The sequence below is a fragment of the Alligator mississippiensis genome, chromosome 3 (genome assembly GCF_030867095.1).
Source record: "Alligator mississippiensis isolate rAllMis1 chromosome 3, rAllMis1, whole genome shotgun sequence".
NCBI lineage: Eukaryota > Metazoa > Chordata > Crocodylia > Alligatoridae > Alligator > Alligator mississippiensis.
In genome coordinates, this window is record NC_081826.1 from 35,320,920 (window position 1) to 35,347,195 (window position 26,276).

The following is a 26,276-nucleotide window of genomic DNA, read 5'->3' on the forward strand; positions in this document are numbered from 1 at the left end:
TGTGAGGAAGGAAGGAAATATTATGTTGCTAATGCAAACGTGTGTCAATGGAGACGTAGCAGAAAGCCCCCTTTTCCTCTTGCCTGCATTTGCTTTCCCCTCTTTGGATATGTTTCTCTGCTTCTACCTTTTCTTCCTTCCTCTTTCTTTCACCATAAGATAAGGAATTGTGTTTTAAAGTTTGTATGTGTGCAATTTGTATTTCCCCTTGCATTTTGGTATTTTTTATCTATTTGTTCGCCATGGCATTACTCTTGTAGCTTATATTTTATACTCTTCACCTTTTAACTAAATGTGTTTTAGTTTTAGAAGTAAGTTATACACTGTAACAATGTTAACAAGGGCAGGAATCAAATCATCACTAACAAGAGGCAATTAACACCTGTGGAAACCTCAGATCAACCAACTGAAGAAATCAGTAGGAGACAATGTAGCAACTGGGAACTCTCTAAACTTCACTGTTTAAGGGCTAGAAGCCCCAGTCTGAGTTAATCAACGCCGAGGACCAACTTTTGGGGCTGAATATCGACTGCTCCCAGAGCCCTATCATGACAGCGGTAAATCAATCAAAATTCATCAATGGACTCCCAAACCTGCACATACATGCGGACAACCCCTGGAGCTGACAGATGCCATCCAATAGCCACCAAGGGGGAAGTCCCATAAGGGTCAACACCCCTCGGATTGGGCAAATCTGAAAACTGGGAAATCACCAAAGTCTACCAAGGACAAATAAAAAGCAGTGAAAAGTGACCCTCAGGGGCACCCTCTTGATCTCCAACTTGACCAGCACCTGACCTGTCCAACCAGAAGGACCAGCCGGCGACCCCCTTCTAGAGGATAACACCACACTGGAAGAAGCCTCGACTGGCCATTGACGGCAGACTCCAGCGTTTGTGGGATAGGTATACCTGACTGGTGCCCTCCCCCCCCCCAAAAAAAAATTTGTAGGTCGTTACTTTGTGTGTGCATGCGTGTGTGAGGGGACCAGCCCAAAGGTTTATGGTTTGACTTCAGTACAGTGTTTCAATCCGCCTAATAAACCAGAATTTTAAGGATCCTGAGTTGGACATTTGTAGCCAACAGAGACAATTAAAAGGAAAACTCAAAAATGCTAAGTCCATACAGAAAACATTTGGGAGTCCAAATATTTTCAGGTCACTTTCCTGAAATTGATAAGCAAGTTCTCAGATACGTTCAAGAAATGAGAAAGGAGGGAATGCCAATCGCCCGCAAAGTGTTTTGACTCAAAATATTAGAAATAGCAAAGGAATTGAACATTCCCCTTCAAAAATCAAAGCAAATATTGGGGACGAAGAACATCACTTGTACAAAAGTTACCATCAGACTGCAGCAAAAAACCTGTTCAATTCCAGTAGCGCATTATTGGGCTATGTCAAACACATGATTACTTGCTGGGCTAGATGGGTAATGCTGATAAGACTCTAGTCTATTTTTGACACACTGAACAATGTCACCATCCATGGGAGAAGCACAAAATCCATAAATATGAAAAGTCACATATTACACAGATGTTAGCAGTATTGACAGATGAGAGAGAATTGCAACCCTATATGATTTGGAAATGCAAAACTGCCAAAATAACAGTTGCCACTAGGAATAATGGTTAGATGCCAGAAGCAAGGATGGATGTCAAGTGAACTGTTGATTGAATGGTTAGACGTGTGGAAATGGAGACTTTGGGCACTGCTAAAGAAACGAGGAATGTTAAGGTTAGATTAATTCAGAGGGCATTTAACACCGATGTAAAAGCAAAAATTCAGTCAATGAATTGTGTTTGTGTAGTCATACCTCATCTCGGTGCCAAATACTGGATGTCATGGTGAATATGCCCTTTAAGGAATGTTTGTGGTATCAGTATTCAGACTGACTTTTGGTAGGGAACCATGTGCTTACACCTGGCAGGAAGATTAAGAAGCCAAACACACCACTGCTTTGCCATTGGATTCTGACTTCTTGGGGAAGGATATCTTCAAAATCCATTATTAAAGGCTTCTGGAAGCACTGTATATCCAATGCCATAGATGGAACTGAAGATGTTTGTGGGAAGATGAGGAAGATGGGAACAGTGAAGAACGTGAGAGTGAGGATGCATGTGAAAGTAACCAGTTCTAAGTTGTAGGCTCTAAGAAAGGAGTAGCACTTACCAGGTTTTGGACAGAACCTAATATAGGTTAGGTTAAGTTAATGTTTGAATTAAATTGAAGCTAATGTTGAATTTATGACTTACTGGCATTGCTATATTTTTTGTCAGTAGGTCTGTTTATAAAAAGAATATAAAATTAAACATTTTTCTTATGTGGAATCTAATTATTGAGGGGGTGATCTTAAATTCAGGGTCATCTTAGCTTTGAATAAATATGGTAGGTTTTTAAATCTCTCCCAATTATTGAATATTGTTTTTAGTTAATTTTTTTCCTAGATACATTAGGAAGTCTAGACCAGGAGTTTTGTAGAGGGTAGGTTGCTACTACAGGCCCCCACCCCTTTCTGCAGCTCCAAGCCGCCTGCTGCTGCTTACACCAGGCACTAACACCTCTGCCAATTTCTGCCTCCAGTGGCAGGTGAGAAGGGCAAATTCAGCAGCATAGGGAATGAGAGAAAGCAGCAGAGAGGGCTGCAGAAGAGATCAATGGCACAATGCAGCGTGGAGAAAGGGAGACAAACTGGGGTGAGCTGTGTGCTTCCATGGGAAGTATCCATTCACTTCATGGTCTGAATCTCAGTGTGTAACAGACTGAATCTGGCTTAAGGGCTTTTCCTTCCATATTTATAATTGTGTGGATTCCTTATTTGTCTTTTCTGTCACGTACTTGCCTCCTAATTTAAGAACATCTACAAATTTTAATATAAAGTGCTTGTTAGCCCTTAAAATTACTAATGAAACTGTTGGATTTGTCCTACAGTTCACTAGATGAAATCTCTAACTTTAAACAGAAGGTATAATTATTTATTGTTAATGCTTTTCCTTATGCTTATTAATAGAAAAACTAAAACAGAAATCTGGATTGTCCTCCCAAAAGGGATCATCCCACTAGTGTCATTTGTAGAATCCCTTCATATCAAAATTGATTGGGCAGCACAATCTCAGGGGGAAAAAAGTATTACTAAAACCTAAAAAAATTAATTGGAAGAACAAATATTTCTTATAATGGTGAACTGCTAGACTTCTGCCTATACAAATTGGGGAAAGCTTTAAATTTGTTTTGTCATATAATGCTATTTTTAACTATGTACCGTTATCCTCAGAATTAAGACTAGACTCAGTTAATGTAGGTAGTCATTTAAATTTTGGAGGCTTTTTTCATTAAGTATATCAAAGTCATTTATCATTGGTAGAGCTGGTTGAATTTTTCAATGAAGACTTCTTACTAGAAAATACCCTCACTTAAAAAAAAAAAAACAAAAAAATCTGTTTAAAAGAGCTATTTTGTAATGGCGTTCAACATTTTTCACCTTAAAGTTTATTGAAGCCATCACCTATGAGAAACTTCAACTTCACTTATGCAAAAATCAAACTTGAAAATAACTGGAAGAGGTTACCTTTCAAATACTGAGAAATGGAACGTTTGAATTTTCAGTACATTATTAGAGCGTTTAATTGGAAAGTAGGTGAAAGGATAGTCTGACTCTGTCCTTCCTGTTTCTTTGCTATAAACACTAGACAGAACGTTTAGAAACACTTTCACTACAGAAATGTAGTCAGGCATTGCAAAATGCCTGGTTGGCCCTGTGTGTTTTGGTTTTATCTTAAGTATTGAGTTTGATTAATTATAGATTTCATAGACCTTAGGGCTGGAAGGGACCTCACAAGATCATTGGGTCCAGCCCTCTGCCCCAGGAAGTCTGCTGAGGTCAAATGATCCCAGCAAGATAAGTGTCCAAGTATGTCTTGTCCAGAGTAGGTGCTTGTACCACTTCTGGGGGGAAGTCTATTCCAGATTCTGGGGACTCACATGGTAAAGAAGTTTTTTCTAATGCCCAGCTTAAAACCGTCTTCCCAAAATTTGTGACCATTAGACCTTGTCTTCCCTTGGGGTGCCCTGGTAAACAGATGTTTTCCCAGTTCCTGGTGCACCCCCCCAATATACTTACAATTAAAATGTGAGCTTCACTGTGTGCATATCAAAATGCTTTTTCCTGATAATGTGTCCTGTCATTTCATACATATTGGCTTTCCCATAGAAGAACACCATGTTGCTGCATTGAAAACTGTCTGTATCAGATTAGTAAACCATGGCCTGTAGAGCCACTGAACCCAGCCTGCACAGCTTAGGCTTCAGTGCTGGGGGGGGCTTTGCTCACACCATGGCAGGGAGGCAGCTTTAAGTGATGGCTGCAGCAGCCAAGTCCTAGTACCAGCCTGCCTTGGACCTCACCTGGGTCATCTTGGCCTGATGATCACTGCTCTGTACCATTAGCTGTAAGTTAAGAATTCAGCATATTCCTTTGAGTTAAGAGTCCTGATTGTAGCTGCAAAACTTTGTCCTGTTGATCTAGTTCAAATATCAGGTTCCTCAAATGTACTCGGAGCACACCCCTTATAGCAGGGGAGGCGGAGGAGGTGGGGGGCAGCCTTTTAGGCAGGTATGCCAGAAATTAGCCCATGACCTTCACTGAATGCTACTCTGATTCCGTTCGCTTGCCTGATCCTCCCGCTCTACTTTCTGTTCCCTACTCTGTGCTACTCTGCTTTCTGCTCCCTGCCCCATCTGCTTCTGTTCTATCTGTTCCCATTAGAGGCTGCCCGTGCCACTTATGCCACTTTGTGGCTTATTGAAACAGCTGTTTTGCTGTTCTGCAGCCACAACTACTAAGCGCTGGCTGTTGCACAGATGTGTCACTAGTAAAAGTGTACAAAAGCACTTGTAAAGTTTAAAAGAAAAATTTATAGGTGGAAAAAAGGGAAGATGAGAAAAATAGGAAAGGAAAGCAGAACATTTTGTGTTAAGATCTGTAAAATCACTGCTGACAATGAAACTATCCATTTTACTGGAGCTGATTTTGGGGTAGTGATTTGCTTGGTCTCCAGTTTTTACTTTTAGTTCATGTTTATTTTGAAGGCACATTTGGTGGAGCAGTCTCAAGAAGTAATTAGTCACTGATTAGATTTAAATATATCTTCCTGGATAGACAAACAAGCAGACTTCATTAGCCAAAGTTATTTCTCATGATGTCTTTCCGTAGCAAGTGCTTTCTTTTTGTCTTCCTTAATTTTAATAGTTTATATAAAGTTAACTTTTCCTGAAAAAGAAATGACGTTCCATTAAAAAGGTTGCAGAAATCCCAAACTGAAAATGTTTTTAAAGTATTGAGAAACTTCTGTTACTACCAGGTTTTCCATCTTTAATTTTTCAGCATATTCAGCCATTCCATGTAGCCTCATTAAATAGTTTTGTTTTTCCCCTTTGTATTACAATTGTTTTGTTTTCCCAGTTTCCTTTAAAGTTTTCATAGTAGAAGAGGCCTGGGATCTTGAAATATTGAATATTAACCAAAGTAGCTGGGTTTTGTTCTTTTACTTTTCTGTAGAAGGGTATCTGAAAATTTTTTACAAATTTTATCTTGGAAATTAGTTTATTCATTATGTTTAATTTTAGGAAATGGTGCTCTTGCAGAACATTCTGAAAATGTGCATATTTCAGGAGTGTCAACTGGTAAGTCATTTTTTGTAATGTTTAAATTTCATGCATGACTTAAATGGTAAATATTGAAAGCCACCTGGTATCTTATGAAGAGATATTTGGCTATAAAAATTATTACTGCCTTTTGCAGCATGTAATAAGGAATGAAGGAACTGGAACATGGAAAAATTCTCATAAGATAAAATTGATACCTGCGTGCTCATGAACAGATTATGCCTTTCTAAATGGACTGCTTAATTACTTTTCCATACAAACATTGAAGTAAAAGAAAAGTTGGTTTAAGTTGAATTGATATTTTCTTTCCACAGAAAGTTTTGTGAAATGAAATTTATTGAAATGTAATTTTGGACACTCTTATTATCAAAGAATAACAAATCCAAAAATTATACATTTTGCTTGATTAGATTGAAGCTGTAACTGAAACTACTATTCACTTGACTGCACAGTTTCTTCAATAAAAAAAAGAAATATGGAACTTAGGAAAATGAAAAATTGATAGGTGCTGTAGAATACAGGGTATAGTGTGGACATGTTGTGCTTGAAGATTTGTTACAGTCATTGGCCAGCATTCTGTACCATGATCCTTGGCTATCTTGGGCTTTTATGTACCACCTTGGTCCTTATATATAACCCTGGGCCTTCCTGAACAATAACTGCCAGTTGCAGTGAGTTTTTGCTGTTGTGACTTGGACATGTATCCACTACCAAGTAGACATTCCCAGAGATAAAAGGCCAGTGTATTAATGGTGTCAGACAGGCTGGAGGTGCTGTTTTGTACATCTGCTCTTACCAGTATCTTTGAATATACACACACTAGAGAATTGAGCCTCTGAGAACTGTTTTCTTAGGGGAAACTTCAAGTAGTCCCTAAGAACAAATTTCATTTCAAAATCCTGTGCTCAAAATGGATCCCAATGTGTAAAGCTTGCCTTCACTTGTGCTCTGCAAGAGCAGTTTCCAGATTGGAAAACATCACCCATGGTGTTTTATTGTAGTATAGTTTCAGCCATTACATTTCTTACTTTATACAAACATAAACTCTTCTTAGGTAAGTATTAAGTGATCTTAGTCTCTGTCATACTATGCTATCTACTTTCTTTCTTTGCATGAACAATTATCACATTCTAATTATTGCTTTCTCATCTAGTTCTGCATCATCAAAAAAGTTATGATCTTTCAATGACGATGCACAAAGCTAAGAGCTATTAAGTTTTAAAAGACTAACTAGCTATCTAAATGCTTAAGGAATACAAACATTGGCTTGTAATCTTTTTGGATAGGGACAGACATTACACATAAACAAAGTGATCATAAACTGGTTTAAACCTGTAACAGAACAGATGTTCAGTGCACATAAACCGGTCTGAAAATGGTTGAAACTGGCTCAAGATAAACCTGGTTGAATGTAGTATCAGACTTAACTGATTTGGGTCAAACCGTTTTATGAAATGTCTGTCCCAGACCCCGTCCTGGTTTAACTTAAACCAGTTTCCCAGCATCCCAGATGCTTGGCAGTCCTGGGCAGGGCTCTCTGCTCCACAGCAGAGCTGCACCCACCCCTCTGCTCCCTGACTGGAGCTCAGCAGAGACTGCAGGCACAACAGTGGCTGCCTGGCTTCCCCTGCCCCCCCCACCCCCCTCCTGCTGCTCGCAGCTCAAGCAGGGATTTCCCCCCCTGGCCCCTCCCTACCATCTCCCACAGCACAGACCATAGCCATTGTGTGATATGCTAGCTAATGATGAGAGGTGTCTATATAAGGCAGACAGGACTGTGTCCACTTAGGGCTTTTTGGAGCTAATCAACAGATCAGGTGGTTCTTTCATTGGCAAAAAGTTCTTTTAGAAGAGCTTGAACTAATGAGACAAGCTTTCATTTTCTTGATGGGCTGCTAAATGTTCTGTTATCAGCTCCCTGCTAGGCTGGTCAGGAGCAGTAAGGCAGGGGGGAACCCTTCCCTAATCAGAGTGTCTTGCTGGGGCCTGGCCACCCCCACTTCAGCTCAGCTCTGTGGAAGGGAAGGGAGGGCTATTCTAGCACCCCTGGTGTCTAGTCTGATCCACTGCAGGCATGTGCCTGCATTTCTTCAGTCCAGAGAGGGGATGTCTGTACAGTTACAAACCAGTTCACCCTAGCCAGCTTAGACTAACCTGCAAAGATTGAATCAATTCTAGCTCAGGCTTTTTGAATGTCTGTCCCTAGCCTTCAAGTCTAACTTAACTGAGAATTGGGACACAGCAATAGACTTAGAAAGGTGATTGATCAGGGATTTAGAATGAAATGTCTATCTTGATGGACACTATCCTGCCCTCAGTATAAAACCACTATTACCCCTTAGTCTTTTTTAACAACAAGGAATGGCATGATATCCGGTACTTGGCTAGAGGTCTTCTTCATGTGTTCAGGGCCTAACCAGTCTCTTAATTTGGGGATAAACATGGAATTTTCACCCTTGTCAGCTTGGCAAAGACTGTGGTCTGCCATTCTTTGTAGTGTGAGGCATGTCCCCTTTCTAGGATCATTATTTCTATTAACTTCACAAATTCTTTGCTCTTACAGTGGCAAGGCATTGGTAGTGCTTTTGCCGACTGCCCCAACTCCCCCATTTTTTACCTGTGGCTTTTTGTAGGGACACTTCTGTGTAGAGTGCTTTGTGGTTATGATATGTGAGAGGAGCCTGGGAGGATAATCTGGTAGATTCTTTGGACAAACAGTTGCTTGGAAATACAGGGACTGGATTTAATTGCTCCTATATTTCTATACCTGGAAATGTGTAACAAATTCATAAATTTTCCATATATAAAATATAATTATTTGGGAGTCACCTTATAATCAGGGTTGTCTTATATTTGAGTAAATATGGTATATATTGAGCTCCAGCTTAAAAGTAACTGGACTCTTCCCCACCACTCTGATTAGGAGACTGTTCTAAAACTTCACTGCTCAAAATTTTAGGAATTTTTTCTAATTAATATCAGTCATATCTACTCTCTAACATGAATGACTGGTGCCTCCCACGACTTGGGGGCACCATAGCAGTGAGTGGGGGCTGCCAGCAGCCGCCGGCAGCAGTGTTGGCGGTGGGGGGGAGGTGGTGGGCAGCAAACAGACCACCCTCAGCCACTGTCTGCACTGTCAGCAGCAGCGAGTAGTAACTGCCCGCAGCCATCGGTGGCGAAGGGGGAAGCGGTGACTGCCCACAGAAACTGGTGGTGGCTTCAGCAGCAGACAATTTCGGGGAGGAGGGGCACGTGCCTCTGTGGCCCCCCCCCCATGCGTCGCCTATGCTCTTTAGCTTTGTTTGCTAGACTTAAATCAAGCTCTTCTAGTCTTCTATCGTCTGATAGACTCTCTGTTTCTTTGATAAACCTTGTAGATCTTGTCTGCACATCTTCCTCTCTAAATTTCTTTCCTAAAAGTGGGTGACTAGAATAATACACAGTATTCCAGATAAGGCCTTACCACTCCCTGGTACAGTGGTTCCATAGCATCCTTCAAAGTGTCTTATGGCACCCCGGCTAAGAACCGCTGCACTAGTAATTCCTGTTTCTCCTGGACATAGCTTTTCTTGTGTATCCTATGACCTTTTCATAGCTTTAATTTGACTCCTTTACTCCAGTCATTTCTTTCTGTATTAACAGTACCTCCCAACTTTTTGTCATATTTCATTATCTTACTCCTCCTTTCTCTGTCAACCTCGTTAATGAAAGCATGAAGTAAGATTTGTCCCCAAACTGATCCTTAGGGAACTAGTAACCTCCATCCAACCTGATGCTTGCTCTTTCAGTACTAGTTCTGTCTTCTTTAGAAACATCCTTAGAATTCTACTGCTAATTGCTACCTTCCCTGGTTTTAATAATTTTTATATGGCCCCATATCAAATGCTTTACCAAAGTCTAGATAGGCAAAATCTACTTTACTTCTTTTGCCTAAAAAAGCAGCAGGTTAGTCTGGCACAGTCTGCCATTGATAAGCCCAGGTTCCATTTCATCCTGTTTTTCACTCGCTTCCAGCTCTTTGCTTATTCTTTCATTTTAGAAGTCATTTACAGGTTAGACCGGGGTGCTCAACCCCCAACTTGCAGGCCAGATGCAGCCCACAGAACTATGCCATCCAGCCCCTGGGGATCTCTATGATTTAGGAAATTTTGATGGCAGGGGAGCAGTGACAACTAATACTTTCACTCCCCACCCCCCATGCCAAATTCCTAAGCCCTACATGGCTAGATCTGGACTGGGCCAAGCCCCCTTCCCTGTGAAACTGGATCAGGGCCACACTGCTCCCCTGCCCAACTCTGCACAGATGGATTGGGTGGGCTCTGCCGTGCTTGCCCCACACGCTGGATCCAGCTCACAGGCAGGCCAGACACCACTCATCCACCCTAGGATAAAAAGATTGAACACCACTAAGATATACCACCAGGCCTGTAATAGTCCAAATCACTCTTCCTCCCCTTTTCCCCCTGTATCCCATTCACTTAAATCTGTTTCTTACCCTCTTATTCCTAGCATTCTTTGTGGCGCTCTAGTTATGCATTTAGTTGTGCAACCCCTTTCATTCTGTTTGCTTGGGAGCTCCTTCACCCCAAAGAAATTCCAAGGCTCTCCCCTATCCAGCTCTGCTTCCTGAGCTGCTCAGTCCAGTTGGCTTTCTTTGTTCATTTTATCAAAGTTTACTTTTTTTCAGTTTTAGATCTACCTTTGCTTATTCTTCTATTCAGTTTAAGCAGAATTAGCTTGTAATGTTATGATGTACGGTTATTTTCTATGACCAACTCATCTGTGTCTTCATGACTTCCCAAAACAGCATCCCCCATTTTTGACTTTTGGACCATTTGGTGAAGAAATCTGAAATTTTTGGGAGCACTTGCTCTGCTTATAGTGCAGACAGTGGCTAATGGTATTAACTGTCCTTCTCCAGCATTTAGCTTGAAGCTGTTTTTCTGCCTTAGGTGTAGGCAGGCATATAGTATCCTAAAGACGCTTTACTTGCACCTTTCCCTTAAATACTACCAAGACTTTCTGTACAATTGCCATTTTCTTAAATGTAGCAGTAATCCTTTCTGTTTCTGACTTAGATTTTATCACAACCTCGGTTCCTTGTTCTCCTTTCATTTTAAAACACTTTAACACCATTCAGATCTTTTACCCAGCTGTGTCTATGACTTTACTGAGTATGGGATAATACATACCTTATCTTCTTCTGGGTCACAGTTACAGCTTATTATTTTATCTCTCTAACTAATCTTCTGACATTATTGTAAAGACAAATCCTTAATCCTCTCTCCTCCTGCTTTTCTGGAGTGCCTGCTTTCTCTAACATGCTTCTCATTGTAACCTTACTACTTTAGTTCTTGCTCTGTAAATTTAGTTTTGTTTCTTACCTATTTTGATATTAGAACTGATAAAATCATAGAAAAGTAGGGATAGAAGGGACCTCAGGAAGTCATCTAATCACCCCCTGCTCAAGGCTGGAGCATCCTTATTTGGAGTATCTCATGGAAGTGCTTGACTAATCTGTTTCTCAAACTCCTCAGGTTATAAAGTGCATTGCTCAAAAACACCAACAATTCTATAATGTCACAATTCAAGCAGGAGGATGAGGGCACTGTCAGTGTTCCACTGCTGCAAGCATTGTTAAAATACATTTGAGAGATCCAAGGAAGAGGATTATGCTCTGGCTACAGAGAAAAGCAAAAAACAACAACAAAAAAAACCCCCCAGTCTAATTTGGGGTAAAACTGCTTCCTGAACCCAAATGTGGCAATCTGTCTGACCCTCAGTGGAGGGGCAAGACCCAAGAAGAGCATCAGCATCTCTGTCAATCTCTAGCCTTCCTACAGTTTACACCCAATGCTTCTGAAGAAAGCAACCCCTCACCCCACCGCATTGACACTACCAGCAGGACAACTCCTAGACTTTTCTGTTACCACATTCTTCAGTTATTATACCAGTTGTACATCTCTTCTTCATTCTCCTGCTGAGCATATTTCTCTTCAATATCTACCTGTCCCTGGGATGCAGGGTTCTTGTCATGATCTAGCATTGTGTGTGTGGGGAAGAGGGAGGGAGAGGTTATGGTTTCCGATTGTTTCCAGCTTCACAGCACACTCCAGGAATAGGGATGCACGGTCTGGTTCCTACACAACTTTGATACGCATTCAAACCAAATAGGCATGTAGCTGCATAGTCATTTCCTGAAGGATAAACTACCATGGCTTAGCTTTCACTTTTCACAGTATAAGTGCTGCACAGAGGTAGTTACTGTGAAGATACTGACATAATACTGTAAAATCCTGTTCTCTCTTGTTCCCCCATAAATTGTTTGGCTGTCCATATCTAGTCACAAAAGAGTATGTTAAAAATAGCAATAGTAAAGATAAAAATAAGAAAAATACAGTGAATAAACATATCTGGATAAACCAAAAAAAAAAAAAAGAAAGAAAAGATAATGGCAACATTACCAAGGCATTGTGAATGGTACCTTCTAGGGTAAGAAACCCCATTTACTATTCGCTTTATAAGAAGTTAGTAACAACCGGTAGAAGAAACCTTGAAAAAGCTATTCAGTTCTCGTGAGAAGGTACTCTTGTCCCATATTGTTGACTAACCTATCCAAAAATATGTTTTCCTTGCAGCCATCCCCTAACACAATTGTCAGCATTTCTCCCACTTCCTGTCGTTTCTCTGACTGTTTACTCCACTTTTGCTGCTCTTTTTATACCATATTTTTCTTTTCCACAGATATTCCAAAAGCTGCTTCATTTTTCTAAAAACATGACCTTTTCACTACCCTTTAAGCCCAATCAGTACCCTGGCTTGTCAGCTTTTTGAGAAAAAAAAATAGCTTAAGTTTTTCTTAAAGCTGAAATGTTAATTAGAAAATGATTTCCCCATTTTATGAATTTACTTAATAAAAGTTATGTATGGTCAATTTAATTATTGATTCTGTTGCACTGTTTGACATTGCATTTATTCTGTGTATTCATGAGCACATGAGGAAGCACACTCAGTGCTCTTCCCCAAGCCTTGCAAAAAGCCAACTACAATGCACAGCAATAGCAAGAATTAAACTGAAATGAACAAAGAAGCAGGGGAAGATGCACACAGAAAGAGGGAGGATTCCTAAGCATGTTTTGGTTTACAGGAGCTCTGTAAGACCTAAGCATCACCAAGGCACTAATAAAATGCATAATAAATATTTTCTATAAACAGTTTTGTTTTTTAAAAAGACATACAAACTAATGGCTGCTCTATCCAGAAATAGAATATGTTATACCTTAAGTCATTAAAAAAAGAAATGCTGTTATTTTGTAGCCTTTAAACATTTATACCTGACCTGCCAATTTTCTGAAGCTATAAAGAAAAATGTCTTCTTATCCCCAATTTCATATGTACAATTTAGGTAAAAATGGAACCTTTAAATGCACTGATGAAAGCAGAGCCCCAAGTGGACCTAAGTATATTTCTGTCTTTCTTCCCTGTCACTTGTCTATCATTCTCTTAAATCTCCATATTTTTCTTGTCTTTTTCAGTGCTATATTTTTCATATTCATTCATTCATTCATTCATTCATTTGTTCATCACTAGCCTCAACTCTTCCACTTGCATGTCTTTCTCCCTGCCCCCTGGTGACACTAGAAGCAGCTATATACATTATAGGGTGCTTGCTTGCTTGCTTGATTGATTGATTTTCTCCCTCACTAAAAACTAAGACACAACAGCTAATCTAATTGGGAGAATATGGAAAATAGTGCAAAATGCTGAGTATTTCACATAATGACTAAAAGCAATAACTAGTAGCGAAGATGAGTTATCAAAGATGTTGTCAATTTCTTTCCTGTTTCCTCAGTTAATCATAACCCAATTAGCCTGTTTTGGAATTTTTCTGCTTTCTATTGTGTTTTTCTCCAATTTGTCTTGTGGAGATACAGCTGCCATTCACCAGCATTTCTGTGCAGTGTACTAGCTTGTTCAGGTCCTTGCTTCACTGCTGGCTTCACCTAGAGTGACCACCTGTCCCTAATTGGGCAGGACAGTCCTACAAGGAGTCCCGGTTCTGGGCTACATGACTCTGGGACATCATTTGTCCTGGCTCCGCAGTATTTTGCAGGGATCTGGATTTCCCCTTGCAAGGGGCTGCTTGGGAGTGGATTGCAGGGGGCGCCACATGCATGTGCACACATGCCTGTGACTGGAAATACAGCCCGGCGGCATGGAGAACAGCTCCCTGTGGGTAAGTCTACAAGGGGAGAGGGCATGTGGGCGTGGGAGAGGGGGCATATTGATGCCCCCACAGTGAAGGGAGGGAGGGAGTGGGGTGGAGGCTGGGTCTGGGGGCTGTGCCCAGCCAGGGCAGTCTGGGGCCAGGGCAAGGAGCAGGATGGAGCCACGGACAGCTCATCCAGGGGGGTACTGGGAGGCAGGTAGGCAGCTCCACACCACTTTACACACACCCTGGGGGAGGCATGGGGGTCATGTGCTCCCCAAGATTAGCTGCTGTTAGTAAAATATGGAATTCAGGCTGGATCGAACAGTTGGGCAGCAGCGTGGGATCAGCATGCCATTGGTAAAACACAGGCTGTATACAGTGTCTTTTGGGCTGGATTGGCCTGTGGGCTATAGCTGTGCCAAGGTGTTTCATTGTAGCAGTTTTCTAACCCAGCAGTCCTGCCACCTGCAGAAACTTGCGATACAGTTTGTTAATCTGCAACAACCATTAATTCAAGTCATTTCTTATCTCCTGCATTTTCATCATGTCCAAGCTGCTGTTCCCTTTCACAAAATTTGTACTCTAGACAAATGGAGGCCAGCCTTTGTGTTCTCCCTTTGCCCCCAACCCACCAAAAGCTATGGATAATTTGAGTTGAATAATTTATACTTCTGGTGAATTCTACAGAAATCTAGTTTTCTACATAGAAATGCAAATTAACAAGTGAAACTAGCTGTCACTGTCAAATCTGCATTTTTTTTTTCCTTGCACCATGTGGAAAACAATTAGAACAAAAAGCAGTTAACTGATGCACCAAACTCATATGAAGCCAAAACAGCAGTAAATTGCATCAGATGAAGCCTATTGTTGTACTTATAAGTTGGAGACCTACAGAATAATAAGTAAAGTTTGCAATGTTTAAGTTGAACAGGTTTAAATGCAATTCTAGAAACATTGTCATCCTTATTTACACCAAGCTGAATGTAGGTGATAGATTATGACTGTGTTAACATTCCCTATCTATGACAAAAAATCATGTATTAGGAGGAGTTTACATGCATGAATAACTGCTAGAATGTTGTGTGTGGATCTGTCCTGATTAATAAATTAGTCATTTTCTGAAATACGAACATGTTAGCAAATAAAAATAGGTCATGGTAACTTTTAAGATTTTATACGTCAGTGCCATGCCTACTTTAATCCAGAATATGCCAGGACAAGGAAGGCAAAACCTGCCAACACATCTCCACCATCCCCACTATACATCCCACAACAGAACCATCACCATTCTTGGATCTTACAACTGCACCTCCAGAAATGTTATATATTTCATCCAGTGCACCAAATGCCTTGATGGAAAGTATGTTGGAGAAACCAAACAACAGTTGCAAACCCAAACGAACACACAACGGAAATCTATCAAAGACAATATCCAGCTACCTGTGGGAGCATGCTTCTTACAGGACAGTTGCTCCAATCTCTCGGTTCTAGTCCTCAAAGGGAACTTACGAAACACCTTCCGTAGATAAGCCTACGAGCTTCACTCCATAAATCTACTAGATACAAAAAATCATAGACTCAGTATAGACATTGATTTTATGAGGCATTACAACCTGCCTGATATCTGATTCAACAAGTACCTGCCTGACCTGACCTCTTACATTTTTCTTTTCTTCCCCGCTCCATCCCCTACTTTTCTGCCCTTTGTGTCTCTGATTTCCTACTATTTCCTTCTTCATTGAGAGCCTCTTACCCTGTATATTTACCTCTGTAATGTTTCCCTTTGGCCTTTCTTCCCCCTCCCTCCTCCACTTTACCTTATGTTTCTCCTTAGTACCTATTCATATTTATAGTACATCCTCTCACACTTCGAGCTCCTCTCATTCTTGTTTTCCTGATCTCTGATTTCCAACTATTTTTTTTCACTGACAGCCTCTTTTCCACCCTGTATTCTATCACTGCAAGGTCTCCCTTTAGCCTTTTTCCCCCTTACTCTCTTCTCCCTTCCCTCTCTGCTTTTACCTTATGTCTTTCTAATTTCTACCTATTTACACACTCCCTTGCACCCTGCCATACTTTTAGCTTCTCTCGTTTTTTGGAGTCTCAGAACAACAGATACCTGAAAACGGGTAACTGTGCCCAAAAGCTTGCTAAAAACTTTTTCCCAACTACTCAGTTGGTCTAATAAAAGATATCACATCTATTCCCTTGCATGGCTATGCCTACTTTAAACCACTAGTAAATTTCATTTTGATTTTCTGTTATAACTGACAAATAGAATTAGGCAAAGACAAGAATATGTTAAAAGTTGTATTTTGAAATATATGCATACTTCAGTGAATTAAGATAGGAAACTTACTCTAAGAATATGTATGTATTATAGAATACAGCACTTCATTTTTAAAGCATTTTTTAGCTTTTTCTTTTGTAATGAAAACTAACAGGCTCTTGCAGTTAAACATGCACATTACAGGCTTCCTGACTTCCAGTAATTAAGTCTCTTAGGAGTTATTAAACAACCATCCTCTCCTCCTCCACTTTTCAGAATAAAGCACGTGCAATTATTTGTTTACCTTTGATAATTTATATTTTATTGTTGAAAGAAACATTTTTCAGTAATGTAAAATGACCAAAGATTGTTTCAAAACTGTTCAATCATGCCTGTGGAATTTGTTGGATATATAGTTCACGTCTGTAGTCTTACAGATAATAGTAAACTGGCATGAAGACTTTTTATGCAGACCTTTAGACATTTGAATTTACATAAAAGGTTAAAATTGTCCTTAATGCTATGTTTGAAGCAGTTGATGGGGAAATATGACTATGGATTTGGGGAATTTAGTATGAGGGAGATTAAAAGGTTTAGTTTCTTAATGATGTACAGTTGTTAGAAGGTTTGTTCTTATTAATATGTGTTTATGAATATTTTATATTGTAATAGGAGCCTTACAAAGGTAAACTTCATGAATTTGAATAAAAAATAAATATATTGAAGGCTATCTTCAAGTTCTAATAGAATGTTTGCTTTAATGTTGCCTATGTAAGCACATTTAAAAGCTTGACATTTTTTTTACAACAAAATGTTGCAAATATCCAAAATCAGACATATAATCTTTTAAATGTGCTTACATAGGCAACATCAAAGCAGACATTCTATTAGCACTTCAAGATATGTCTGTATATCTATATAATTTAAAGTATTTTACTTGAAGTAATCTTGTTCATAGTTTAAGATCTATATTTTAGTAGTTTTATGTAGCAGTAACTGCCAATATCAGCATATTTGGTTTGAAAGACTTAAGCACTTTTTCTTCTTCTCTGTGTCTTTGTTCTTGTTAATGGAATATTCACATAAAAAGCAAACTTAAAATATCACATCTACTTGCTTGTCATTGAGTCTGATGCTTTGCTAGTAACTTGAATTGCAAACAGTAGTCATTTCAGTTCATGCACGCAAAATAGTTAGCATTTCCAAATGTAATGGTGTTAGAGCACCACCTATGGGGTTTGCTGAAACTAAAACAGTAAATATTGCATTCAAGTTAATTGAATATTTGAATTTTAAAAATGTATGTTGCTACTTTCCCCATCTTCTACAGTTAGTCAAACATTTATGTACTTACTTTGTACTGTAATATATGTAGTGTAGTAATACTGTACTACACTATTATGCAACATAACTAAATGAGACTGATCTTGGTTATAAAACTTTTTAAAAGTAGCCTCAAAGCAGTGGTTAGGTTTAAGCTAGTAAATAGGAGGTAAGAAAAAATTGCCAATGTTTTAATGAATTCATAGAATACTTAAAATAAATATTTAAAAGAATACTTTTTTTTGTTGTTGTTAGTGCAATACTGATGTTTTATAAATGGAGGAAAAGTAACTATAAAGCTGTCTGTATTCAAACAACAATACAATTGAAAAATGACCTGTTTCTGAAAAAAAAATATTTGTGGAATTAGTTCATTTAAAAAGTTATTCAGCTTATGAATTTAATCTTTTTCTGTTGACAGTTTAAGCTATTTTTTAGGTTGTGTTGTATCCTTTTGTGTCTTATTTTCTCTTGGCAGTTTTGTTTTGTAATGTAAGCCAAATAATATTTCATTAAGATTATTTTTCTGAGAAGTAAACTTGAAACAACAATTCTGTAAATCTGCAAATAAAGTCCATAGTAAATTCTTTAAACATTCAAATATTAAAGGTTTAACTAAGTATAGGTGTGGGCATCTAATATATCATAAGGAATTGTATTTGTCCTGATTATTTAATCATAAACTACTGAGATTCTAAAGTAATGTATTTTGAGTTATTTTTATTTGCTGTCTGGACTTTGAGCCTTCAGGATTAATATTTTCAGTCACAGTGGCTAGAATCATTTTTAAGTGATAAGATTCAGGTCATCTTACATGGGTCAGGATGTAGAAAGACACCAAATTATCTCAAGACTTGCTATAACATCATGAACATTAGTAGTGCTGGTATGGAGGAAGAAAAAAATGTGCTTGAATTATAGGTATAACTTTTTGTGCAGGAGTTTTGTAGCTCACATGAGCAAAGTCAGAACAGGGGACGACAACATTTTTGGGCAGAGCACCTAAAACATCTGTAACCTCTGCTGGTAAGATCAGGGGTGGATGGCAGCTGGCTTATAAGGGAGCTGCAAAAAGCCCAATCCTTCTTGTGGCAGTGGAGCCTCAGGCACTTCCCCACTGTCCACCCCAAGGCATGTGTGCCAAGCAAAATGCCTTTGCATGCCACGCTGGCAGCCATGATGGGGGTTGCCCATGGCTCAAAATTTTTATCAGGGTTGGCAACCTGTAGCCCACAAAGGTTGGAGCTGATCTGCAAAAGTATGATTTGGCACAGGGCAGCATGGAGGAGTTAGTAGCATATGACTGCACCATAACACCCTCTTCCCCCCCACTCTCTGGAGTCCTACCTTTTATTCTCTTGCTCCTAGGCTTACCTTTTTTGCAGAATTTTCCCATCTCCATTGTCTTTTGGGATGGAGATTGGTGGTAAGGGTAAGCACAGGTGGCTTGGTTGCTGGCAGTCCAGGAGAGATGAGGTTGGAGATGTGCAGCCCACAGTGGGAGCTAGGTTGCAAGCAGCAACCTGCAATGGCATAAGGTTGCCTACCTCTGGTTTATATCATTACTAGAGCCTGGAGGTTAAATTAGTCCTATAAATCTACAGCTTCTGAGAAATGTATTTACAAGTGGCACAGTCAGTAATCTTTGCCTCCGAAGTATTTGCAGTTTTACAAGTGAGATTCAGTTCCATGCATTGGGCTATCAGGAGAATTCCAAAAGGTGGAATAGCATTGTATTAGCTTCCACACAAAATTGAATTTCACCCACTGGTTAATTTTGTTTTTGCACTTGTTAGCATGGTATCTGAATGCCATAGTTAAATGTAACTGAAGGAATGCACCACTTCAATTACTCTCACTCATTTTGGTCAATGCTGCTCAGGAGCACACCCATGGGGTAGGGTAATAAATCACGAGCCTGATTACACATATGTGCATTTGAATATGTGCATTCATGTACACACTTTCTCCTGTATAGGAGAAACTTTGAGTAAAGAGAAAGATAATTTAATTGTGCCTGAAAGGGATGAGGACTTAACCATCTTTAGTTAGTGTGAATTAGAGAAAATAGCCTGGAGCAAGAATGTGGCCTGTCTTCCTCCAGTGAGCCCTTGTGGCCACTAGTCCAAGCTACTCTGGTGGTTTGGAGGAAGAACCTTAAATATTCCTTGCGTGTGATCAGGCTAAGCTTGCTGGCAGGTTGAATAATGATTTTTTTTCTTTAAGAAATTAAAATTTTAAATATCCAATATTCTAATTATCTATTTAAATCAAATCAATTGACATATAAACCTATTTAAAAATTGAAAGGCATGGAAACCTATATGAATGCCTAACCTTGTAAAATAATTGAAGTTAAATAAAAGTATTCAAGTGATATATGCTTGTAGCCAAAACTTGAAAGGAAGTCTAATTACAGTGGAAATCTCCTGGCTAAGAACCAGTAACCAGATTTGTTAATGTATGAACCCACCGTTTGACCCAGTAACTTTTTGTAGTAGTGAGAGATAATATTTCCTTCAGTTCAGTAGCTACATTATCCAGTGTAGGGAAACCCATCGGGAATAGAAGGATGGAAAAACTGGAAAGGATAAATTAATCTATGAATAAATATGAGCTGAAGAGGATGAGTTCTCAAATTCCTACAGTACTGAAGGCATGGTAACCAAAAACAATCATTTCAGCTCCCTGATTAATAAAAACACTTCATTTGTTGGATAAATCAGTTTTTCATGCCAAACTCTGTTCTTATGTATCCAATATGTTTAAGGTAATTTTAGTCAACTTAATGCTGCTCTTTGCATTTGTTTTGAATTCTGGTTTCTATTCAAATCCAAAATGGCACAAATCATTAATAAAAAAATAATCATCTAGTAAACAGAAAGTTGTGAATATAATTTATTAACATAGTAAAAGAGCTGTTAAGTTTTATAATTGCTCAAATGAATATTAATAGATATAGCATATGCTCTGCTAAAGAACAAACCACTATCAAATTATAGTGACTAATGAGAATCAACATTTCTTAGTAAAATAGCTTAAAAAATAAAAAAGCAAAATGAGATTTAAAATGATGTGAATGAGCACACTCTATTTACCAAGCAAGTTTATCACAGTTGGGATTAAAATTTATGCACAAGTTGGAAATCAGGAATTTTAAACTCTAGAAACCATGTCTGGTTTAGTGTTCTGACCCATACCCTCGATAGGGTTTTTTTTCTGTTATTGTTGGCCAGAATTATTGACACACTTTATTGTTTTAGTGATTTATTCTGTGAAAGGCTGTGTGTAAGTAATTCAATTTTGTTTAATATCCTTTTTTTTTAGCATGTGGAGATATTCCAGAACAAATTAGAGCATCAAGTGGGACAATCACAAGCCCAGGCTGGCCCTTTGAATATCCTGCCAGAATCAACTGTAGCTGGTACATCCATGCAAACCCAGGGGAAATTATTACTATAAGGTAATTTTGATACTATTACTGTCATTCTCAGGGGCCTGACCAGGACATAGGTAATTTGAGGCTTGATCCTAAGGGGGGGGGGTCACAGCCCAAGGGATCAGAAACAGACAAAGTTGGGGAAGCAAGGATACAGACTGGAACTGGGAATCAAGGAGCCAGGTGGGTCAGGAGGGCGTGTTCTATAAGGGACAACCTGGGTAGAACCATGGGCCAAGCAGGTTCAGGAACGGGGGACAGGGTTCTAGATGAGTGTCACTAGCCAGGGGGTCTGGAGCAGGAAACTGTAGCTGTACAGGACCAGGACATGGGTGATTACCTAGCCAAGGCATGAGTTAGAGGCTGGCTGTCAAAGAGGAGTCTGGAAGCACAGGGCCTCAAGGAGCCAGCAAGGCAGTCTAGAAGCAGGGACAGATGAGCAGGAGCTAGACTAAAGTCAGGAAATGGGACCCATGGCACAGGACACCAGGGACCAATGAGCAGGTCTATGGACACTAGGAATAAATAGGCAGGGCTGAGAAAATCAGGAACAGATGTCTGTCCTTGAGTCACCTGCTAAGCAGTGGAAGTTGTGCCCACCAAGTAGCTCGGGGCAGGTTGCTGGGATAGTTAGGTCACTGGCAACCAGGCTGACTCAAGTAACTAGGGCAGGCTGGTGACACTGGCTAGCCTGCTGCCTTGGCTCCTGACAGCCATGATATATAGAACAACTGCTAATTACAACTTGATAGCCATATTACTTTATTCCCAACTTCTGTAAAGAATCACACTTGTCAGTAAATATACTATAAATATAAAAATTGGCCTATGTAATAGTTATTTCCTGAGGCCAACCCTACAACTTTTCTAGGTAGGCACAGAAAAAGCACTTACCCAGCAGCTACCATAGGAAGCTGAATACCAAAAATGTGGTCGCCTCCTTTAGGATATTCCAGCAGCAGTTGTGTGCATCTAAGTGTCTGAAAACTGACTCCAAGGATGGGTCTGAACACTTCTGAAAAATCTAATTCATAACTCTTTACAGAGTTTGTGAGAATTTTAAATGCACAAGTAATTTTTTTAATAGATTTCATAGATTTTTATTTATTCAGGTCTTATAAATATTTAAGGAGGTAAAAACAGAATGCTAATATAATGGTTATTATATGGAATGACTGTCTATGTGAAATGGTATGTTATAATTGAGAAGTTGGTCATCTTAATATTTATTGTTGTTACTGGTGGAGGGACAAAGAATTCCTGCAACTTCATGTAAGATAACTTTCTTGTCTATGCTTTTTACCCCTGTTTGTAAGCCTTTGCATGCTTGTATGCTTAAATAATTTCCTGATAATTTCTCTCATGGGGCAGTACTTTAAAAAAAAAAAAAAAAAAGAGTTCTAATATCCTGCACCATTATTAAGTTGAATAGAAATCTAAGGTATATAAACCAATAGGAAGGTAATGAATAATCAAGGAGAGAATTCACAGATTTTGAAAAGACTGATAGTTTTGTCAACAGCTTCATGTATGATGTAGATTTATTGAAGACATGCAGTAGCTCTGTTCCAAATGTTTTCAAGTATTCATCAGTTCATTCCCTACTATCACTTCTAGGGGAAATTTTAGTATCAAGTTACAACTTAGTATTTCTTTGTAGATTTATGGAATTGCATTAGCAGCAGATTTTGGCTGGCTCCCATTGCAAATTTACTGATCTAGGATGAAAAGCAAGTTCTGTTAAAGAAAACACTTGACCAAGACTTTATTCATTTATTTTAAATGCCCAATTCAAATTCAGAGCATTTATTAACACTGGTGTGTTTCTTTTTTTCACAGTGATGTGCTCATGTTGCAGGGTGAAATGGGAAAGAAGAGCAGCTGCATTAACGATCTTTTTTAAAAGACTTCCTTTAAACTGATGTTTTTATTACATTTGCTTTGTTTCAGGGCTAGCTTTCTTTTGATTTGGGTTTATATTTTATTGGCTATTCCATTCCTAGTTCAGTGTTTTATTTGCTGCACTTTGTGGCTTGGTTTTATGTAGACACAAAATCATGTTTTACTTTTAATTCACTTCCAGTATAATGTCTCCTGGTTCAGATATTGCTTCAATGCAGACAGGATTTAGCATGGTTAGAATCTTGAAGATGGTTTAGCATGTAGTTTTAAATGGGACTAAATTCATGTTTAAAATTCATTTCTAAGCAATTTGGCTCCATCTACAATGGCAAGCCAAACCATATCAGAACCCTTTTTTCACTGAAACCAAGCCCAGGTTTGTGTTATATAAAGGTAAAGATAAACACAGGCTTGACCTCTAAAGGTATTTTGTGGTCAAAAGAATTAAAATCCATTTTTTAAATGACAGTATAAATTCTGTAGCAAACATTGAACTTGCTAAGCATCAAGGACAATATTATTCTGATCATAAGCCTGGGGATTTCTAGTGTTCTCTTATATAATTACATAGAATATAGTAGAGTGCCACCTCTGCAGAAACCTACTCATTTTCTTCCCCCACCCCCACTCCTCCCCCTAATATGAGCCAGGAAAAACTTCTCCAGCTACTGTCTCTTTCTAATTGCAGTAATTCATCAGCTTGATTGTTAACTATTCCATTTTGATAATGCAGTTTCATACTCCATATCTTTTACAGTTTTCAAGACTTTGATGTTCAGGGATCACGACGATGCAGTTCGGATTGGTTAACAATAGGAACGTACAAGAATGTGGAAGGTTATAGAACATGTGGCTCCTCCATTCCATCACCATACATCTCTTCACAGGACCATGTTTGGATCAGGTTTCATTCAGATGATAGCATCTCTAGAAAAGGCTTCAGATTGGCCTATTTTGCTGGTATGTTTAAAAAAAGGACAATGTTTTTAAAATGCTTTTTTGTTCGTTTGTTTAGGTTTTGAGCTCTATAGATCTTTTCAGCCATGTGTGCAACATAGTGCTTCATACAATCAAGGTTCATAAATATATAAATATAAAAGGGTTTATTGAAATTTTAAACTATAACAGATATTGTAGTGTTTACAATAATGACCAGAATAAATGAGACTTGAAAATAACTATGCAGTAGTAAAATACCTCTTACTGGTCCATAGTTTTTCAGGAATTTGGGGTCTAAATTTCATAGATAGATAGATTTCTAGAGTCAGAAGGGACCTGATAGATCATCAGGTCCGACCCCCTGCTCCAGGCTGGGAAAAGTGCTGGGGTTAGGTAACCCCAGTTGGATGCCTGTCTAATCTCCTCTTGAACACCTCCAAGGTAGGGGAAAGCACCACCTCCCTTGGAAGCCCATTCCATATTTTGGCAACCCTTAACGTAAAGAATTTCTTCCTTACGCCCAGTCTGTTCTCCTTTAGTTTGTGGCCATTATTCCTGGTAACACCAACAGACACCCTGTTAAACAGAGTGCCCCCTGTTCCCTGCTGGCCCCCCTGATGAGTTTGTAGGCAGCCACAAGATTGCCTCTCAGCCTTCTCTTGTGGAGGCTGAAGAGATTCAGATCCCTCAGCCTGTCTTCATAGGGTGTTACTTGCAGGCCCTCAACCATACAAGTAGCCCTCCTCTGAACCCTCTCAAAGTTATCCACATCCCTCTTGAAGTGCAGCGCCCAAAACTGGATGCAGTACTCCATCTGCAGCCTTACCAATGCCACATAGGGGAATTATCACTTCCCTAGACCTGCTCGTGATACTCCTGATGATGCAAGAAAGAGTGCGGTTAGCCTTGCTTATTACCTCGCCACCCTGGCGACTCATGTTCATTTTTGCATCAGACAGGACTCCGAGATCTCTTTCCACTGTTGTGGTGCTCAGAATGGTACTCCCACTCTATAGGTGTGTTGGAGATTGTCTCCCCAGGTGCAGCACCTTGCATTTATCCTTGTTGAATTGCATCCTATTCTGATCTTACCGCTTCCCCAATCTGTACAAATCTGCCTGAATTCACCCCTTGCCCTCCGGTGTGTTTACTATGCCCCATAGTTTAGTGTTATCTGCGAATTTGGACAAGGTGCTTTCAACACCTTCGTCCAAATCACTGATGAAGATATTAAACAGTACTGGTCCAGGGACGGAGCCTTGGGGGACACCACTGCCCACATTCCTCCAGGGAGAATCCGACCCATCCACCACCACTCTCTGGGTGCATCCTATAAACCAGTTTTTCACCCACCTTGCTGTGAAAAAATCCACATCACAGCTACTCACTTTGCTCGTAAGAATTGGGTGCAATGCTGTGTCAAAGGCCTTTTTAAAATCCAGGTAAATAATATCTACTTCCTCCCCTGCATCTAAGCACTTTGTGACCTGTTCATAAAAAGAGACCAGGTTAGTCAGGCAGGATCTGCCTGCTATAAACACATGCTGGTTGCCTCTTACCATTGTGTTACCCACTGGCCCTCTGCAAATGTGATTTTTTTTAATGATTTTTTTCTAAGGTTTTGCCAAGACCAGGGGTGAGGCTAACTAGCTTATAATTACCTGGGTCCTCCTTCTTCCCCTTCTTGAAGATAGGGACCACGCTGGCCCTTTTCCAATCCTCTGGGACCTGTCCGAAGTGCCACAAGCGTTCAGACAGCTGCACCAGTGGTTCTGCTATGTTATCAGTCAATTCCTTTAGTACCTGTGGGTGAAGATTGTCGGGGCCTGCCAACTTAAATACTTTCAACCCTTCCAAGTCAAGTGCCCCTTCACAAGGTCAGTGCTCACCGTTGCGGATTGGTATTACTCTCATTCCAGACTAAAGACTCATTGGGAGGTGCAGTTGTATCCGTGTCCAGGAAAACAGAAGCAAAGACATTATTTAAGAGCTCTGCTTTTTCCATCCTCTCAGTTAAGAGTTGCCCTAGTCCATTCTCTAGCAGCCCTACGTTGTTACCCTGTGCCTTCTTCCTGCTCCCTATTTACTTAAAGAGAAGGACTTTTTGTTATCCTTAATCTTTGCTGCCAACTTGAGTTCTGTATCTGCTTTGACCTTTCTCACTGCTTCCCTGCAAGTGTGAGGTATACTCCTCCTTTGGTGCTGCCCCCTGCTTCCACAGCATGTAGGACACTCTATTTTTCCTCTGAAGGCTCTCATGGATTCCCCTGCTCGGCCAAAAAGGTTTCTTGGCTCTTTTGCCTCCCTCTGCATGTACTGGGATGTTGTCCCTCTGTGCTTGTAGGATCAGTCCCTTGAGAAACTCCCATCCTTCTTGGACCCCCATCTCACAGATGCAGTTACCCCTCAGTCCCACCCTAACCAGTCTCCTGAGCTTGTTGAAGTTGGCCTTCCAGAACTCTAGCACTACTGCCTTACTTTTTGTCTTTCCCACCTTACGCCAGATAGTGAATCCTATCAACTGGTGGT

General features: G+C 39.7%; 1 protein-coding gene across 2 annotated transcripts in view; it reads left to right on the top strand.

Annotated features, from left to right (window-relative positions):
- Window positions 1–26,276, top strand: part of LRP12 (LDL receptor related protein 12) — a 102,362-nt gene that overhangs the window by 59,734 nt on the left and 16,352 nt on the right. Inside the window, exons 2-4 of one of the 2 annotated variants that reach the window (XM_014611624.3) lie at window positions 5,622–5,678; window positions 20,795–20,930; window positions 23,566–23,768. In XM_014611624.3, coding sequence (XP_014467110.1) covers window positions 5,622–5,678; window positions 20,795–20,930; window positions 23,566–23,768 — 396 coding nt within the window. The remainder of the gene's footprint in view (window positions 1–5,621; window positions 5,679–20,794; window positions 20,931–23,565; window positions 23,769–26,276) is intronic. The other variant, XM_014611625.3, reaches the window with a different exon arrangement.